The sequence below is a fragment of the Arachis hypogaea genome, chromosome 1, assembly GCF_003086295.3.
Source record: "Arachis hypogaea cultivar Tifrunner chromosome 1, arahy.Tifrunner.gnm2.J5K5, whole genome shotgun sequence".
Classification (NCBI taxonomy): Eukaryota; Viridiplantae; Streptophyta; class Magnoliopsida; order Fabales; family Fabaceae; genus Arachis; species Arachis hypogaea.
Window position 1 is genome coordinate 4,615,162 of NC_092036.1, and position 20,131 is coordinate 4,635,292.

The 20,131-nt window shown below is 34.4% G+C and overlaps 2 protein-coding genes across 2 annotated transcripts; one reads left to right on the forward strand and one right to left on the reverse strand.

The window, feature by feature from the left end:
• Positions 1-1,238: 1,238 nt before the first annotated feature.
• Positions 1,239-11,253, forward strand: LOC112791526 (enhancer of mRNA-decapping protein 4). Its single transcript, XM_072236119.1, is given in 13 exon segments — positions 1,239-1,521; positions 1,523-1,643; positions 4,566-4,615; positions 4,693-4,849; positions 4,961-5,179; positions 5,428-5,556; positions 5,792-7,336; positions 7,679-8,038; positions 8,128-8,247; positions 8,369-8,539; positions 9,772-9,930; positions 10,024-10,149; positions 10,567-11,253. Coding segments are annotated over 13 exon segments (3,669 nt in total). The 5' UTR covers positions 1,239-1,339; the 3' UTR covers positions 10,897-11,253.
• A 2,021-nt stretch (positions 11,254-13,274) lies between these two features.
• LOC112791533 (chaperone protein dnaJ 11, chloroplastic) lies at positions 13,275-13,733 on the reverse strand. Its single transcript, XM_025834403.3, has one exon. The coding sequence runs from the start codon at positions 13,731-13,733 to the stop codon at positions 13,275-13,277; it is 459 nt and encodes a 152-aa protein (XP_025690188.1).
• Between the last annotated feature and the right edge of the window lie 6,398 nt (positions 13,734-20,131).

Genomic DNA, 20,131 nt, shown 5'->3' on the forward strand with positions numbered 1-20,131 from the left:
GTTATTTCTTTTCTTTGATCATCAAGACTTGCCGTTGAACCTTCAAGTTGAGTGAAGGACATGAATAAAAAATTTGAGGAACAAGTTGAAGAAACGTGGGACTTTGACCAAAGAAGACGTGAATGTCAAAACTTAAGGGTCAAGATTCTTTATGGTCAAATAAAACAATGTTATGGCTGAGAAAAAAAAGAAAACCGTAGACAAACATGCTCCATAGCAAGTCTATTTTTGTGATTTATAAATAGTAGAAATTCAGACTTCAATCAAGAACATTAGATAATTACATAATCTCATCAAATTCCCAATCTCTGTGACATAACGGATGAACATAGAGTGCAAGTAGTATATGTGAGTATTAGAAGTCGTTTTTTTATTTGTTTTCTTTAGTTTATTTGGTTCAGTTTCATTTAACTTTGAATTTTGTTATTACTTTGTTTGTGCTTTTATGATTGTCTTTTCCTATTTTATTATTTATTTCTTTGTCGTTTATTACTAGCAATTTCGACATAAATTATCTTAACACTAATTAAGTAATTTTCAGGTTGAACTTACTCTTTTTCAGAAAAATCATATCTACTTTTCAATACTTAAAATTTTGATATAAACTTATTTCGATACCACATGTCAAAGTCGACCAAAAAACGAATGAAATAATATATATTTAAGAAACCATGGTAATTTAGTTAATAATACACTTCTAATCATTCAGTAATTGAAAATACTACCTCCATTTCTTGTAATTTATTTCCCTCTAGCTAGTTCTTATTTTCATCTTTTTTTCAAGGAGGATGACAACCTTGTTAGAAAATTATTTTAATTTTTTAATTTGTTTATGAACAATACATATATTAATATTAATTATAATCGTAAATAATATTATTTTAAATTAAATGATTTATATAATAGTGATCTTATTTATTGTTATAAATGCTAAATTGAATAAATCATTATTGTTTTTTATTTGGAACTAAGTGAGAATAAAACCATATATTATCTTTTGGTTTTTAGATAATTATGTTTTGAATTTTAGATATATTATCTTTTAAATTTTAGATACTATTTTATTTTGACTTTAAGGTTTAACGAGTGACATGCTCAAATATAAATAGTGTTTTTTGTGTCTAATATACTAAAGTTATCTTTGTTGTTATTTTTCCATTAAAAAAATTACAATTCAGGTGCTTAGATAAGAAGAATTTGGTCGAGGGAGATCGAGAAAACCATATGACTGAGACAATTTTTCAGTCTAATCCTCCTCACCAACCACGACCAACAACGCAACTGCCACCGCAACTGCCTCAACAATCTTGCCGCTGTGGCTTCCGCCCCTATCTCCTCGATGGGGATGTTATCTGCCGCGAACGCTGCGGCAGCTGCGCTGAATCGCGTGGCGAGCAGTAAGGTGCCGAGAGGGAGGCGCCTGACGGGGGACCATGTTGTGTATGACGTGGACGTGAGGCTTACCAAGGAGGTGCAGCCGCAGCTTGAGGTGGCGCCGATAACGAAATATGGTTCGGATCCTAACTTTTGGAAGGCAAATAGCTGTTAACAAGTCTTACATTTGCTATGGGTTGAAGCAAGGGAACATTAGAGTGCTTAATATTCACACAGCTGTTAGGTCCCTTCTCAAAGGCCACAATCAGGTTCGTTTCCTCTTTTGGTTACTCTTGTGCTTGTAATGCGTTTGTTTTTACGTATATTTAAGAATGTAACATCATGTTGAGAAATAAGAGTAAGAAAGGTGGAGGAGAATCTTGAATTAAGGTGAATTTTAGAAATGTGTTGGGTTGTTTATGAGATAGTGAAGTGAAAGAATTCTGTTGTTGATTTGGTATGTAAGAAAATTTAGTTATTTTTTAATGCAAAACATAAGTTAGTTCCATGTTATCTCACAAATGACAGGTATGGTTCTTTTTGTTTTCTCTTTTGATGCTTGACTGGTTTTCCAATGAAAGATTATAAAATAAAGCAAAAGTAAGCCATTTTGAACCTGGAATCGTTCCATAGGCAACCAGGACATGGTTGTATCTTATATGGTTGATTATTGCTAGTTAATGAGGTGAAATAGGCAAATGTTGATTTGATCTATCATGCACTTTTGCAAAAAACTAGCTTATGATTGTTTGATACAATACAGTTTAATAATGTCTGAGTTTGGGTTATCTATTGAACTCAATGTTGGAAGTTGCTAGGCGAGTTGTAAATGTTTGATAGTTAATGGGTTTTTTCATAAATGTATCATAATTTATTAAATATGAACATTATTTGCATGATTGACTCATGACTCACCTTCGAAATGGTACCATTGGAAAGAGATTGGCACTAGAATCTAAGGGTCATATGGGATGGAGAGGATTAGACGCCTAATATATATTTGTTATAAGGAAAGTTTTATAATGGTATTGGTTTTGGTGACTAAAGATAGCATAACTTTGACTAATAAGTCAAATATTAATACATGACAAAAAAAAATCTAAAATCAAAATGATTCTCTTTTTTATCATTTTTTATAATTATTTTTATCAAAATAATTTCTTATAATTATTTTCATAATTATAAAAAATAATTTTAAAAAAATAACACCAAAATAATTTTATAATTATATTTATAATAATTATTTTATTATTTTTTTATTTTAAAAATAATTTTTATATTTATTTTTACTAAAATAATTTTTTATAATTATTTTTATTTTTTAATTATTTTTTTATTATTATTTTTAATAACTTCTAAAAATAATACCAAAATTATTTTTTAATTATTTTTATTATCACTTTTATTTCTAAAAAATAATTTTTATAATTTTTTTTGTAATTTCAAAAAACTAACACCAAAATAATATTCTTCCTCTTGGTGTTAGTTTAAAAATAATCATAAAAAATTATAAGAGAGAATATTATTTTAGTTTTAGTTTTCAAAATTACAAAAAGAAAAAATAATTTTGGTATTACTTTTAGAAATTATTAAAAATAATAATAATAAATAATTAAAAATAAAAAAATTATAAAAAAATTATTTTAGTAAAAATAATTAAAAAAAATTATTTTTTAAAAATAAAAATAATAATAAAATAATAATTTTAAATATAATTAAAAAATTATTTTAATATTTTTAAATTATTTTTATAATTATAAAAAATTATTTTAATAAAAATAATTATAAAAAATTATAAGAAAAAAAATTGTTTTGATTTTAAATTTAATTTTTTTATCATGTATCAATATTTTATTTATTGATCAAATTTATGTCATCCTTAATCACCAAAACCAATGCCACCGTAAAACTACCTTATTATAAAGTTTATGATCTTTATAGAGTACTATCCCTCTCGGACATGCTGAGAGATTAGAATGGTATGCTTTATATAAATCTTTTGGATTATTTTTGTCTTGCTCTTCTGTAGAGGAACTCTTATTCTTTTTTTTTGTATTATCCTTCCCCTCGTCTTAATGAAATTCTCCTCTTATTAAAAAAAATTGAGGATTTATGTCTTAAGTAAGCGTTTATTTTTAGAGATAAGATAGAATATGACATTTAAAGATAATAGAATAGAAACATTAAAAATTATTCTTTATGTATTGTATTTAAATATAATGTATAAGATAATAATGTAATGTTTAGTATTATGTTTGGATATATATGAACAAGACTAAAATAGTCATGTGATTTCAAAATTTCTGGTACAAATTAATTTAATAAAGAATGAGAGTATGTAGGAGTAGAAACAATAAAAACTTAAAAAAAATGTTTGAAAGGGCCAAAAATTTTAATAAAAAATTATATAACAGTATTTATATTAAAATAAAATTTATAATTATAATTATTTTATTTTTAAATTTATTATTAATATGTAGAAATATATATGATTAATATTAACAAAAAAATAAATATTAATAAAAAATTTCGTTTTGGATAATAAGCTAAATTAATTTTAAATACAAAATCAGTTTTAAAAAAAATCCGTTTTTACATTAAAAAAAATTAGTTTTTGCACATAAAATTTTATTTTTATTTAGAAAACCAATTTTTTGATCTATAAACTGATTTTTCTTTTCAAAAAATTAATTTTTCTTTAAATTATATAAAATCAATTACAACTTATAAATTATATTTTAGCATTTTAAAGATCAATTTTATTTTTATAATATTTATCTTTCAAAAGTCTTAAGACTAATTATTTTTGTTATTATTTTTATTACAAATCAGATAATACAATACAAGGTTAAAATGATATTGAAGTAAGAACGATAAGAAAAAAAAGAAATTATCCAATTCAATAAATTTTTTTCCAAAAAGAAAAGAGTACTGAAAAAAGAAAAAGAAGAAGAACGTAGAGATAGATAAATAACATGAAGAAGAAATTATTTAAAAAAACGCAAATTAAAAAAAATAAAAAGAGATAATAGTAAAATAATAAAAAAATATATATAGACAAAAAAAATCATATTTGCCGCCTCTTGACTTGCAACTTGTATTGTAGTGTGCTATACATGTGTATTAGGTTGATGCCCTTAAAATGATGATAGTCCATCTTTCACTTATTTGTTTCTTCTTTTTCTAATCAGAGGGTCACAGACTTGGCTTTCTTTGCTGAAGATGTTCATCTCCTGGCTAGGTAGTTTCTGTTACCTGAAATAATTAAATGACCTAGTTTTCTTGTCAATGGTTTATGTTAACATGCTTTTCCTACAGTGTTGGAACAGATGGCCGTGTCTTTGTGTGGAAGATCTCTGAAGGTCCTGATGATGAAGATAAGCCTCAAATTACTGCCAATATTGTTATCGCTATCCAAATGGTGGGAGAGGAGAAAGTTGAAAATCCTCGAATCTGCTGGCACTGCCACAAACAAGTAAATGCTCCATATCCTGCTTCATAGTTCTCTTCCACGAAGCTTGAAGAAGTGATGATTGAACCTTATTCCTTCCATTCCTGTCATATTAATTCATGCATTTTCTTATAGGAAATTTTGATAATTGGTATGGGAAGACATGTTCTAAGAATTGACACCACAAAAGTTGGAAATGGTGAGGCCTTTGTGACAGAGGACACTCTGAGGTGTCCTCTTGACAAGCTCATAGATGGTGTTCAGCTGGTGGGAACACATGATGGAGAGGTGACTGATTTGTCAATGTGCCAATGGATGAGAAATCGTCTGGTATCTGCATCACATGATGGCACGGTTTGTATTTTCTTGCCTTAAGTAACTACTATGTGTTGTTTCTTTCAGTTCTATTTCTTTCTCTTTGTGATTTTCTAATTTTTTATATTTGTTTGAGGAACATTTTATACGTAATGAGATACTTTTGCATAGATGACTAAACAATTGAGTGCACCATCCTCATTATTCCTATGTCCTACCAGTTTATATTTTTGTTTAGTTTGTAGTATGTCTTAGTTTTATTTTTTGGCAATTGTCAAATACTACAGATAAAGATCTGGGAAGATCGCAAGACACAGCCACTTGCGGTGATGAGACCACATGATGGGCATCCTGTTTTTTCTGCTACATTTTTCACTGCTCCCCACCGACCTGATCATATTGTTCTTATAACTGGTGTAAGTTCTTTCATCAAGTTTTTTAACATGTTGATTAGGTATTGCTGATTTTGCTATGTCCAGAAGTATGCGATATGCAATTTTTTTGAAAAATATATAGTTTCAATCAGGGTAACCTTCATATTATTTTGTCTAAAAGCATATAAAGTTTACTTACATTGTGGTTGTGATTTTTGTTATACATTTCTAATCTACTTATATTTATATTATGTGGTTTTATTTGAACTGTTTGTAGGGACCTCAAAATCGGGAAGTTAAGCTTTGGGTCTCAGCAAGTGAAGAAGGTTGGCTACTTCCAAGTGATGCTGAATCATGGAAATGCACGCAGACATTGGAGTTGAGGAGTTCAGCTCAACCATCTGTTAAGGACTCATTCTTTAATCAAGTTGCAGCATTGTCTCATGCAGGTCTGCTTTTACTTGCAAATGCTCAGAGGAATGCTATATATGCTGTACACTTAGAATATGGTTCTAATCCTGAATCAACACGCATGGATTATATAGCTGAGTTTACTGTGACCATGCCCATTCTGAGTTTTACTGGGACAAGTGATATATTACCTCATGGTGAACATATTGTTCAGGTTTATTGTGTTCAAACACAGGCCATTCAGCAGTATGCTTTGGATTTAGCCCAATGCCTGCCACCACCATTTGAAAATGTGGGACTAGAGAAGCCAGATTCCTCTGTTTCCCGAGATGCTGATGGATTCAGTACTGTGGACTCATCTGGTGTTAGAGCATCTGAAATGTCGTCAGCCAGTTCTGCTCCCAAAACAATGTCACAAGGTGGTAGCACTGAGAGTGCACTTGCTGGAAGATACCCTTTAAGCTCTGGCTATATTGAGGGACCTACTTCGGCTCCATCCAGTAGTGATGCTAATATTGTTTGTGTTCCATCTCCGCCTCTTCCTTTGAGCCCAAGGTTGTCTAGGAAACTGTCTGATTTCAGGAGTTCACAATCTAATTTGGGTGACCATGTTGGGGACCAATCCATTAATGATTATTCAGTTGACAGACAAATGCCTACTATTCATAGGAACTTGTCTGATGCACCACTGATGAATAATGATTTGAAGAATGATGAGAAAGTCAAACAGGATGATATTTCGAGCGTACTTAATCCCTCTGTTATGTTTAAGCAACCAACTCACCTGGTTACTCCTTCTGAAATCATTAAGGCCAGTTCTCCCCCTGAGACAAATATAATTGATAGAAATAGTGAAGGAGATACAAAGATCCCAGATGTGGTTGATTTGGGTAATGCTGAAGTAGAAGTGAAGGTGGTCGGTGAGGCTACACCTGATCAGAGCGATGAGTATAATCATCAGGGATCACAACAAAACCTACTTTCTGATGTTAAAGAAAAATACTTTTTCTCTCAGGCTTCAGATCTTGGTATTGAGATGACGCGAGAATGCTGTGCAATATCAGGGGGAACTTATATTACAGGGGAACCAGGGCAAGTTGATCTCAGTTTAGGGGAATCACTTTCCCAAACTTCTAATGCTGGTGAGGATGGACTGCAAGACTCGACAAAAGATGTGCACGAAAAGATTTCTAACTCATCTGCATCCATGACAGTACCACCTTCACCTGCACCTAACACAAAAGGGAAGAGACAGAAGGGCAAAAATTCTCAAGCATCTGGTCCATCTTCCCCATCTCCAAGTGCATGCAATTCAGTTGATTTGTCAAATGAAGTAGGTGGAAGTTCAAACCTCCCATCTGCTGAAAATGCATTTCATCAAATTCTAGCAATGCAAGAATCAATTAATCAGGTATCGTTCAGGAGTTTTGTGCTGGTCACATGAATAACTAATACTGTATTATATTCAATGTATTAATATGTGGAGGTTGTAATGCATTTTGTATATTTTTAGGAAAAAGCCTCATGATGCCAAGATTTTGTAGTACATGTTCATTGAAAAGTGACCATCAATTAAAGCTTATATTTCCATATATTAGGAGCTTAAGGGCATGTAGGATGTATATGTTTGTACACCTATTGAATTTTAACCAAGTCAATATAGGATAAGCCAAGAAATTGTATTTTACAGGATTGTACTTGGTATGTTTTGGTAGTTTTACTTGCTGAAGATTTTTTTCTCCTTGCTTGGCAGTTATTGACTATGCAAAAAGAGATGCAGAAGCAAATGACAATGATGGTTACAGTTCCAGTTACAAAAGAAGGTAGAAGGCTTGAGGCAGCCCTGGGGAGAACTATGGAAAAAGCTGTCAAGGCCAATATGGATGTTTTGTGGGCTCGAATTCAAGAGGAGAATGCAAAAAATGAAAAGTTGTTACGAGATCGTATTCAGCATGTTACAGGTTTGATTAGTAACTTTATGAATAAGGATCTACCAGCAATATTGGAGACAATACTAAAGAAGGAAATAGCTTCAGTGGGTCCAGCTGCAGTCCATGCAATGACCCCCACTATTGAGAAAATAATATCTTCAGCCATTGTAGAGTCTTTCCAGGTTAGTGAATTGTTTATATATATATATCTTGGGTGTTAGATTGAACTCAATGAAGTTGTATTGTGGATCTAATAGACACTTCTTACCAGAGAGGAGTAGGTGATAAGGCAGTAAATCAACTTGATAAATCAGTCAATGCAAAACTTGAAGCCACTGTTGCCAGGCAAATTCAAGCACAGTTTCAGACGACTGGAAAACAAGTGCTTCAGGTGCCTCACTTGCTTTCACTTGAACTATGTTGTATATTCATTCAATCTGGGTCAATCTGGCATTTTTCTTTGTAAAAAAAATTTCATCATGTTCACCATTGTAAAATAATTTCTTCTGTAGGATTCACTCAAATCCAGTTTTGAAATATCAGTGGTTCCCGCATTTGAGAAATCATGCAAAGCAATGTTTGACCAAGTTGATTCTACATTTCAAAAGGGCATGGTTGAACATTCAACTGCAGTGCAACAACGCCTTGAATCTGGGCACACTTCACTGGCAATGACTCTAAGGGTAAGTGTACTCATTGATATTCTCTTGTTCCTTTGGTCTTCTGTAGCAACATTCTCGTTTGCATTTGGGACGAAATTGTGTTGCTACTCTCTTAAAAGGAAAAAAGTTCAGGTTCAGCAGTATTCAAGAAAGTTATTGATATAGAGTTGAAGAATCTAGGATCAGTGAGAATAATGGTATGAGAAAACAGAGTTAACTTGGATCACTAAGCATTTTGATATTTTTAAAATAGAGAGCATGTTTGTTCAAAGAGATCTAGGGTTGACCTTCTTTGCATAAATGCATTCTGTCTATACCTGTGATTTTCCGAAAAAGTTAAATTACTTTTAAGTGGAATTGTATCGGCTCCTGTTTGGATGTGTCATGCTTAGGAGAGGATCTGAATCCACTTCCTAAAATGCTTTCTAATTTTATGAGCTTAAGTTTTCAAATGGCTATTTATTCTAAAATTTTGGCTGTGGACGATTTCAATGGTTGTATTATGATAGTATAGTATGATACAAACCTTAGGACAACCCTACAACAAAAGCTAGCCATTGTTCACGTTGCATATAAACCCACATTGGAATCCCATACATCTGATGTGAGTGGTGTTTGCCCTTTGGTTTGGATTAGGTATGGAGTAAAATAAGAACCAACCCAATCAATTAGGGAAGTGAATGCAAATATAGGCAGTGATGGAGATTTCGCTGGTAAATCGTGAGGTTGAATGGTGCAAAACACGGGGTATTCAAACAAAATGGGTTTGTGTGATATATTTGGTTAATGATTATCATTTTTATACCCTATACCCAACCCGATGAGTAAGAGGCTTAAAAGTCTTCAACCCAAATAGACCACTTGTAACTGTTCCAAACTGAAATTGTGTACGGTTCAGGTAGATGAGTTTTCCTGTAGCAATTAACATCTACCTTGCAATTGGATCCTAACATACTAGTTAAAGTTCTCTGTGTGGACCTCGCACTTGCTGTGCGCTAGTTTGGTCATTCCATCAAACCTACTGCAGGAAGCTTGTAAACTTTTGTATTTTTTCTCGATTGTAATTCTGTATGCTTTTATGTTATGTCAATGTAGATAATATATTTACCAGAGATAAAAATCTTTGTTGCTTAATTCATACTGGTAGTGAGTTCAAAAGAAAATTTACAGATATGCCATATTTTACTCTTAGTTTAGCTTTGCCCACTCTCTTTGTTTCCCAGTGTTGATGTTCCCTGTTATGCAATTTGCAGGAATCCATTAATTCAGCTTCATCAGTTACTCAAACTTTGAGTAGAGAAGTGCTAGAGGGCCAGAGAAAGCTAATGGCATATGCAACTGCAGGAGCTAACTCTGGCACACTAAATCCTTTGCCCATTCAGCTGAACAATGGACCTCTGCTTCGTGAAAAGGTGGGGTAAAAGTCCTATTAACTCGCAGGACGATTGGCTTTCATATTTGAGTTTGCATTGTAATCATTTCTTACAATTTGTGTTGTATATAAGGTTGAAGTGCCTCTCGATCCCAAACAAGAGCTAGCAAGGTTGATAACTGAACGGAAGTTTGAGGAAGCTTTCACCGGGGCTCTAAAAAGAAGTGATGTGTCGATTGTATCTTGGTTATGTTCTCAGGTATGCCAAAAACATTTCTATAAATCTTAATAAGTATAACTAAAAAAGTGGTACTTCAGCTGGTGCAATGTTGAAATGGATTTCCTATATGGTATGCCAGAGACTATGCTTACTTTATGAACCCGACTATTGATCTTTGTGATTGATACCATGGTATGAATTAGAAAGGGGCATATTATCTTAGTTGACTAGTTGTCATCAAAATCATTAGAGTCACCTTAAACCTTTAATTCTACACTGATGCTCAATCTAACATTGGAATTGGTCGTTTGTTACATGTCAAGAATATCTTGTCACGAAGTTGTTTTATGGGACCTTATTTTCTAAATTTTTAGCCTTAAACTAAAGTTCCTTTCTGTTGACGTCGGGGATTAAAATATTGAGCATTAACAGTACCACACCATTTCTGCGAAGCAGGTTGATTTACATGGACTTTTGTCAATGGTTCCTCTTCCTTTGACCCAAGGAGTAGTGCTTTCACTTCTGCAGCAACTGGCATGTGATATTAACAATGATACCTCACGAAAGATTGCATGGATGATGGATGTGGCTGCTGCCATTAATCCCTCAGACCCCATGATTGCGATGCATGTGCGACCCATATTTGAGCAAGTTTATCAGATGCTGAATCATCAACGTAGCTTGCCTACAATGACTGGACCTGATCTTTCAAGCATCCGTCTTTTATTGCATGTCATCCACTCTATGCTCATGACATTTTCCTCATTTCTGGAAGTGTGCAATTAGCCTTTTTGAACTTTCAGATATTATAGCAATTTTGTACAAAGCTCAGTGAGTTTCATTAAAGGATCCATATTGGTAGGTAGTTGACTGTGAATCAAGGTAGTGTTGAAGAGGTGATTCTTCTATCAAAATTTCTGCAGCAACGAAATTTTTTTTGGGCTCAAAATATTCTGGTTATTTTTTGTCCTCCCAACATTAGTTATAGAGGAGTGTATATACTATATGTACTGTACCTTTTGTTATTAACTTCATAATGATCTGACAGACAAGGGTAGTTTTAATCCTCCTTTTAGGATTTGTTTTGAATGCATCCATGAATAATTAATTACATTAAAGACGCGAGTTTCTTCCTTTATAAAAGAATTCTGATATTTTTTGCTATTAGATAGAGAAGCAGCATCATTATTATATATATAATACAAGCACCTTGTTGAGCATAGTGTCTCCATCAAGTTGCCTATTTAGATATAGATATATATTTTATGATACAAAAATTAAAAAAATTAACTATAATCTAATGGTTAACGCCTTAAGAGTTGTGTAAGTTTTACAGTTCGAAAGCACCAAGTTCATTATCCAAATATCCATAATGGCCATTTCGAAATTATTAGTATAGCAGATATATGTATAAATGATAAATCTATAACAGTCATAGTTATATAAAAATTGACTAAGAAAACGAAAGCAAAATGATGGTTACAAAGTTCAATCTTCATTATGTATATACAGGTAAAAAAAATGGCAATGCATCTTCCGTCTTATATATTGTATTTCAAAAGATTTACTCCTTTTATGAGGCCAAAATCGGGTATGAACCAGCACCTGTGATGTGTATTCCGTTATCATTAAAAGGTTAACCCTCCATGTAGAAAGCAGTGAGATTTCTCAATTAGGGGGTTCATTAGTTTCATTGTAAGTGCCTTTTCCAATGTAAAAATGTTTAAATTTTGGAGAGCCCGGAGATATAGGATTTTAAACAGTAGATTAAAATGTTATTTTTTACAAGTGTACGTTTTACCTTGTAGTTCACGCAAAAACTGAAATGTTCTATCAAGGTTTAGGGATATATCCTAAGCTTCTAACAGCTCTTATTTGTAACGAAAAAAAAAAAAAGAGGCCATATTTTGTTTGAATTTTTATCTAAACATAAAAACATACACCATTCAAGCCCTAAATTTATTTAGGAAAGCAATCAAGGTATATTGTTTATATTAACTGTAATTATACCGCCACCAATTTTTGTCAATATAAGTGTTTAAAAGTTCAAATGTAGGTCTTAAACTCTTGCATCTATTATGAATGATTAAATGAGAATTGGCGATATACACTTTAGAGGGGACCTATTAAAATCAAGTCGAAGATAAAAAAGAAAAAATTTAGGAAATCAACTCTATATCAATTTAAGCAGTCAACTTTTTGAAAATTCATGATTTTAAAATTTTAAAAACTAGTTTTATGTTCAAAAAATATAAAAATTTAAAAAATTAGTTTTATGCTAAAAAAAACAAACATTTTAAAATTGAGCATCCTCTCATGTTTTTTATAGCATAAAACTAGCTTTTTAAATTTTAAAATCAGATCCTTTAAAAAATTGGTTAATTGCATAAAGAATTAGTTCCTAGATTTTCTCTAACGAGAATAAACTTATTATTATGATTTACCCCCGGTTTCATTGGGTATAGTTTTTTGTTTTTAAGTTATCAAAACTATTTCATAATCATACATCATATAACTAAAAATCTCATGTTTCTTGAGAAGTTTTCAGCAGCTGATTAAAATAAATAAACATAAAATCCATCAACAAAGGTATCAATGCAGTAGCGGGAGCAGTGGAGGCTCACTCAACTCCCCCCAAAAAGAAAGATGAATTAGAATCATATAGTGGGGAGTGAAAAAAGCCCAATAAATAATTCATTATTTTAATTTTTTAATCTCGTGTAAAATTTCCATTTCTTTTTTTGGGTGACTGTAAAACTTCTTTTTGTGCTTCAGATTCGTTGTACCATTTTGTTGGTTTATGCAAAACAGCAGCAGATATGACGCACAGGGGAAGAAAAAAGAAGCAAGGCAAAATTGGCAAAACAATATTTATATTCCATTTTTTCTTTTTAACTTTTTACAACGTTAGCTACATCCATTACCACCACCGTCACTGTCTCAAAGCAACGAACACCTTCTCTTTGTCCTTAAGAAATCCACTACTTCTCTTTCGTTCATAGCAGAAGTAAAGCCAAGTTTTTCCCCTCCAAAAGAAAAAAAAAAAAAAAAGACAAGTTTGGATTCGGTAACAAGACAATTCCCCCCCCCCCCTTTTCCCCTGAACGGCTGAACTGTTACCTAATATCTTTTTTTTTTCCTTTTTTTTATTTTTTTAACTCTATCTACCAGCATTGGTCCGTTTCCCATCTTCGGGTCGAGTAATGATCGGAATTCCGTTTCACGCTCAATGGCTCCGGAAACCTCCGCCGCCGGGAGGACAGAGACAGATCGTACATAGCTCTCGCTGAAGAATCCGATAGCGTCTCGTATGCGTTCCGTATCACGATGAAGTCGCCGTCGTCCGTGCCGGAACCGCCGTCAGAATCCGGCAACCGCCTCACGGCCGCAACGTCGGGGTGGTAGAGCTTCGCCAGGCTCCGGAAGGCAGACTTGATCTCCGTCAGCGACGCATCCTGCTCGACTCGCAAAACCTCGTAGAGGCTAGCCGATGTGGCCGGCACCGGAGAAGCGACGGCGTGGATCGGACTACGGCGGCGGAATCTTTTGTTGGAAGCTCGGTTGTTGCAAGAGAAGGAGAATTTGACAGCGGGACCGGTGGATAGGCTGAGTATTGCCGGCATCGGAGTGTTAGATCGGAGAAATGTTGAGGTTTGTGATTTTCCGGCGAGGGGTAAAATGGGAAAAATGAAAATATTGGGACTGTATGTCTGTATGAGAGTGTGTTGGCTATTTGCAAATGTACGATGAGCGAAGAAAAATTATAGGGGTTTATGTTTATATAGTAGTCAAAGGAGTAGGGGTAAAAGTGTCATTTTTGTATGCCACGGAGGATGAGATAGGTCGCTGCGTGGGGTGAAAAAGAGAGTGACAATAAACTGACCATGGTAACGTGGCGTTATGCAAGCGCCCATTGTAGGGAAGGCTTCTAGAAGGGATTTGGAGACCTTCCCTGTATCACTCAATGTAATAAAGTGGTTGCGGCCCATATTAGTTCCTGGTTGCTGCGAAGATCTTTTTATTTGATATTTAGAAAATTATTATTTTTCTCATTATTAAAATGTTAAATAAAAATGTTTTATAAATAGAAGAAAAATTTATCTAAAATTTTTTTATTAAAAATATAAAATATTTAAATTTTAAATATATTTATTTTAGAAAAAAAATCTTAAATGGTTTATGACAATTATCTCGAAAGACAACAAGACCCTAAACATTTCGGCCCTTAATCTTTATTTCTGTGAGATTTATTAGTTTTTCTGTTAATATTTTCTCTGTGAATTAATAGAATAAGTTTATATATAGCATGTTAAACCATTGATTTATCCGTTATGAATAAACTAGGATTGACAATTTTTTTTGTTAAAAGTTCCGTTATCTTCTAGTGATAATTGTTAGTTTTTTTTTGTTATCTTTTTTAAATATATAGATTAAATTTACTGTTATAAAATTAAAAAATATTAGTAATTTTTAAATAATTTTTACTTATAAAATTTAAATGGAGGATATATTAGCGATTAACGAGTCACATAAGCATGTTCTGGAGAGAGATCATTGACGGAGAAATTTATCAATCTCGCGAAGTTAATTATCAAGGATCGAAATGGATATTTTTTTTTTTGAAAGCTTCATAATCCTTCAAATAAATTATCAGAGATTGAGATGGGTATTCACCTTTTATTTTATATCTATTAAATAAAAAAATTTAAAATGTTTTACTAATAATAAATTTATAATGACCCATAAAAAAAACTAGTCATATATTTACATATATTTATATTACATATGTTTTAAATAATTTTTTTATAATAAAATTTGTGTTAACTTTTTGTTATAGAATAATCAAAATGTTCAAAACTATTAAAAATTAAGGGATAAGTACGATTTTGGTCCCTAACGTTGAGGGTCAGAATCGAAATCGTCCCTCTTGTAATTTTGGATTTAAAATCGTCCTTAACGTATTTTTTTGTATTAAAATCGTCATTTTAAAAAAAATTAATTTTATTCCAAAAATACCTCCCATTTTAATAATAAAAAAATTATAAAATAAAAAAAGAAAAGAACACGTTGGGGGGGAGAGGAAACGCGTTTTTGGGGGTGGGGGCTGAAAGGAAATGCGAAGGGGGGGAGGGGAGGGAGAGGGGGAAGGGGAAGGGGGGGAGAGGGGACGGCGTTGGAAGAAAGAAGAAAGGAGAGGGGTTGCGACGGGGGAGAAGAGAAGAGGGGAAAAAGAGAGGGAGCGCCGGGAAGAGGGGGAGGGAGAGGGGGAAGGGGAAGGGGGGAGGGGGGACGGCGCCGGCGACAAAGCTTGGAGGGGAAGGAAAAAGGGAAAGGACGTAGGGTTCGGGGTTGGGGGAAGGGGAAAGGGGAAAGGGGACGGCGGCTGTCGCTGTTGCCTCGGCTGTTCCCACCGCCGCTGGATCCGTCGTGTGCGTCGTCGTCCAAGGAGCCACCGCCGTCCTTGCTCGTCGTCTCCCTTAGAGCCGTCGCCATCGAGGGCGAGCAGAGAGAGAAACGCGAGAGTCAGGGTCACCACCTCGCCGCCTCTGCCTCGCCGCCTCGCCACTTCTGCCTCGCCGCCTCTGCCTCTGCCTCGCCGCCACTGCTTCGCCGCCTCGCCGCTTCTGCCTCGCCGACCCACCGCTGCACCGCCGCCCACTGCTTCTTCTTCTTCTTCTGTGAATTTTGTGAATTTCTGGATTTCTTCTTCTTTTGTCATGGAATATTATTATTTCTGCTTGTTGATTTATTGGGAGTGGGGGAAGGGAATATGGGGAGGGGGAGCGAACGGGTGGGGACGCTGGGTGGGGGGAAGGGGGAGGCAGTGAAGGGGAGGGGAAGGGGAGGGGAAAGGGGGAAAGGGGGTAGCGGTGGCGTTGGTGGTGGTGTTGGTGGTGGTGGAGTGGCAATGGGTGTTGATGATGATGATGATGGTGATGATGATGCTGATAATGGTGGTGGAGTGTTCTTGTTATTGGTTATGGCCTTGTTTATTTTGGGGTTTTGGATGAGAAATATGAATAGTAAATGGTAAGAAAACTTTATTAACAAAATGGTCTTGGCAAGGTTCGGTTGTCAAAGGTCTTCATCATTATCACTAGCCACAAGTATGGTAGTTGCAAGGATTATTCCCACTTAGTCATCCTTAAATCAATTAACAAAGGAAAGTCAAGTGAGTTATATCAATCCTAGTCCATAAATCCTAGCTTTCCACTAATTGGATTAATGAAGGCTAGAGTTAATGGCTATCAACTATCAATCAATTGGACACTATTGACTCAAGAAATCCTAAGTCACATTCTCAAGCCAAGAACATAGAATTCTACTCTAACATCCTCTCAAGCATTTCATCAAACACTTGGAGGGTAATGAAAGAAAGCATTTTTATTTGTAAGAATAAAAGGAATCAACAACTAACAATTACAAAGAATTAACAAAACAACAATCAATAACATCACAATCACATGAATTATCTCAAATTGCATTATCAAAAGAAAACAAAAGAACAAAAATATCTCAATTACAAAACCTAGAAACAAAATAAGAGAAATTACAACAAGAGGATAGGGATAGAAAGAAGAACCAAAGTGTATCAATCATCAATTGAAGGTAGAAGTAGAAGGAGACTTGAATTAAACCTAGAACTATGAGATCCTAATCTAACCCTAATTCCTAATCCTAATTCTAGAGAGAAGAGAGAGCTTCTCTCTTTAACTCTAACTACTTCTAAAACTAAACTATGACTAATGATCAAAAGTATGAAAAGTATATTGATTCCCCTTCAATCCTTGGCTTAAATAGCATCAGAAATGAGTTGGATTGGGCCCACAAGGCTTCTAAAATCGCTGGCCACGTGTTGCATTAAGTGGGTCATGTGCCACCATCGGCGCGTCCACGTACCGTGCGCGTGCGCGCCCCTATGCGTGATGCAACTATGGCAAATCTTATATCGTTTCGAAGCCCCGGATGTTAGCGTTCTAACCCAACTGGAACGGCATCATTTGGACCTCTGTAGCTCAAGTTATGGTCAATTAAGTGCGAAGAGGTCAGGCTTGACAGCTTTTTGGTTCCATCATTTATTCATGAGTTCTCCAACTTTACATGCTTTTTCTTCATTCCCTTGATCCAATCTTTGCCTCCTAAATCTGAAATCACTTAACAAACATATCAAGGCATCTAATAGGATCAAGGTGAATTAAATTTATCTATTTTGAGTCATAAAAAGCATGTTTTCACTCTTAAGCACAATTAAAGGAGAATATACAAAACCATGCTATTTCATTGCATAAATGTGGATAAAAGGTTATAAAATCCCCTAAATCAAGCATAAGATAAGCCCTACAAATAGGGGTTTATCAGTGATGCTGTGATTAGAAACATTGCGCTTCTATTCAAGTGGTGGTGGCGTTTTTCGAAAGAATAATGTCTATTCTGGAAAAAAGTGGTATGTTCTTGTTATGATTTGAATCCCAGTGTGAGGTTATCAGCTCAAACATTACCTACTAGAGGGGGTCCACGGAAAGATATCTGCCAGCTGCAGTTCAAAGATAATACGGTCAAAGATAAGATGATTGCGGAGTTGTCTATGGAGGTGGGTGACGGAAGGAGGACTCGTTTCTGGGAAGATGTCTGGCTACAAAGTAGTCTGTTAAAGTTGAGCCTTAAGTAGTCCATTAAAGTTGAGTTTTCTGAGGCTTTTCTCTATTTCAAACCAAAAAGGATCTGTCATAGGGGATTGTGGGTTGGGATGGGTTAGAGTGGATTTAGAATTTTCAGTGGAGGCGAGATTTATACCAATGGGAGTTGGAATTAGTGGATCTTTTGCATGAGACTTTAAGGCTTATAAAACTAACACATGATAAGCAAGACAGAATTTTTTGGAAGTTTGACAAGGAAGGTATATTTTCAACTAACTCTTTTGTGCAGGTAGTATAGTCAGAATCTCTCTCGGAGGATATAACCAGCTACAGTTTCACAAGAACACTATGGAAAGGTTTGGTGCCGCCACAAGTGGAGTTATTTATTTGGTTTATTCTGATAGGAAGAGTAAATACTAAAGAAAGACTACATAGATTGGAAATTATTAGTCAAGGTGATAACATGTGCGTCCTGTGTAACAAAGAAGTTGAACATATTCACCATTTATTCTTGGGTTGTGAGTTTACTTGGCAGGTGTGGTGTCAATGGCTAACTGAATTTAGGAGATCGTGGACTGTTCTTGGCTCACTAAAAGAACACTTTGAGAGTTGGACAGGTATTGCTAACAGGAAGGTAGAGCACAATAAGTGGCTCATTTGCTTTTTTTTGGTTATTTAGAATGTTTGGCTGGAGAAAAACAGATGAATTTTTAATAACAAGGAGGGAAGTGCAGAGGTGGTATTTTAGAATTTTTTTAAACAGTTTTAGAGAATGGAGTAGTTTAGATCATTTCTGTTGTTGATGGTAATGGCAGAGGTGACATTAAGGAGATTTTTGTTTTTATTTTCTTGTTCTTGTTGGATTGTTGGCTTGTTTGTCGCTCCACTTTATTGTGTTTGAGCTCTCTTATTAAAAAAAACGTTAACAGTGTTGAAATCACTATCAGACGTTAGTAACGTGGCAATAAAAGAGTTCTATGTGGCAACTATGTGTGTGAGTCATTTTTAAAACATTTTTTAAATATGTTTTAATTTTTGTTTAAAAATTTATATTAAAAAAATGAAATGGCTAAAAGCCCAACTCTAAAATTTACTTCTTCATTTTCATCTTCATCTTCATCTTCTTCACTCCAAGAAACCCTAACGAATGGCTTCCCAAGGCTCTGTATCATCAGAAAAAAGTAGTCGGTGACGACAAACGCTTACATGCAACTGTGGTGAACCCCCTGTACTGAGATGGTCAAAGATTCTAGAAAATTCTGGCCGGAAATTTTGGGGTTGTGTATACTTTGATGTAAGTTTGAGTGCTTTTTATTTGGGTTAAATACTTTTTTTGTTCTTAACGTATTGGGTGAAAATCAAAATCGTCCCCGACCTTTTTTTGTTATTAAAATTATCCTCAACGTAACAAAACATTATAAAATCATCCTTTTGTACATAAACAATATTTTTTAGACAGTTTTGCCCTTAAACAAAAATTGAAAAACCCTCCCTACCCTCATCACTAACCTCTGCGTCATCATCACCATTGCTAATAAAAAATTCAACAACAGCAACAATCACAAGTCTAATCGTCACACCTCTACTGCTTTGGCCCTTTTTTCTTTTATTGCAACAAAATAATTACAAATCTAATCTTAACTCTGCCCAAAATCAACAACAATAGAGACACAAAAAAATGCAATAAAAATGATACAGAAGAAAGAATGAAGAACAAATTAAAATCTAAAAAATCAAGTAAAAGGAAGAAAAAATAGAACAGAAATTTGACTAAAATTCAAGAAATAACAAAATACAAAGCTACTGCAACAACAACAAACCATAAAACACACTGTTTTTTCTGTATTTTGTACCAAGACAAATAAAAAACACAATATTTTCCTGGGAGAGTAATGAAACCCTTGCCCAACGACGACAGAGCTGTTAAAACTCTAACGATGGCGGCGCAGTAGATCATAGTGTGACGGGAGAGGAACCAGAGAACAAGCCCCGCGACAGCGAAGAGAAAGCCCGCGAAGCATATATTGAAGGAAAGGGGTGGGGGTAATGGGTGGTGGGGGTAATGGGTGCCACTGTGCCAGGTTGGGCGTTTAAAATGCCCCTTATGAATGGTCTTGGAGAGGAAAAATTGGATGTTTGGGCACCAGTAATGAGCGTTTGAAATACTGGCCAAAAGGTACAAGGAATGAAGCTCCCGAAGTATCAAAGGCGCCTCTTGAGGAAAAGCTCTTCACTTCACGGGCGTCGGAAACGCCAAGGCTTCAATATATGCTGCATGCTTCGTTGGTTTCAATTAGAAAGGGGTGAGGATAATGGGTCGTGAACTGTGGGTATGGTAGTGATAATAGAAAAGGATTTTTATGTCATTTCAAAAATTATTATGG

Excerpts from the sequence above, each read along its gene's own strand:
- LOC112791533 (XM_025834403.3), bottom strand. The coding sequence starts at position 13,733 with ATGCCGGCAATACTCAGCCTATCCACCGGTCCCGCTGTCAAATTCTCC.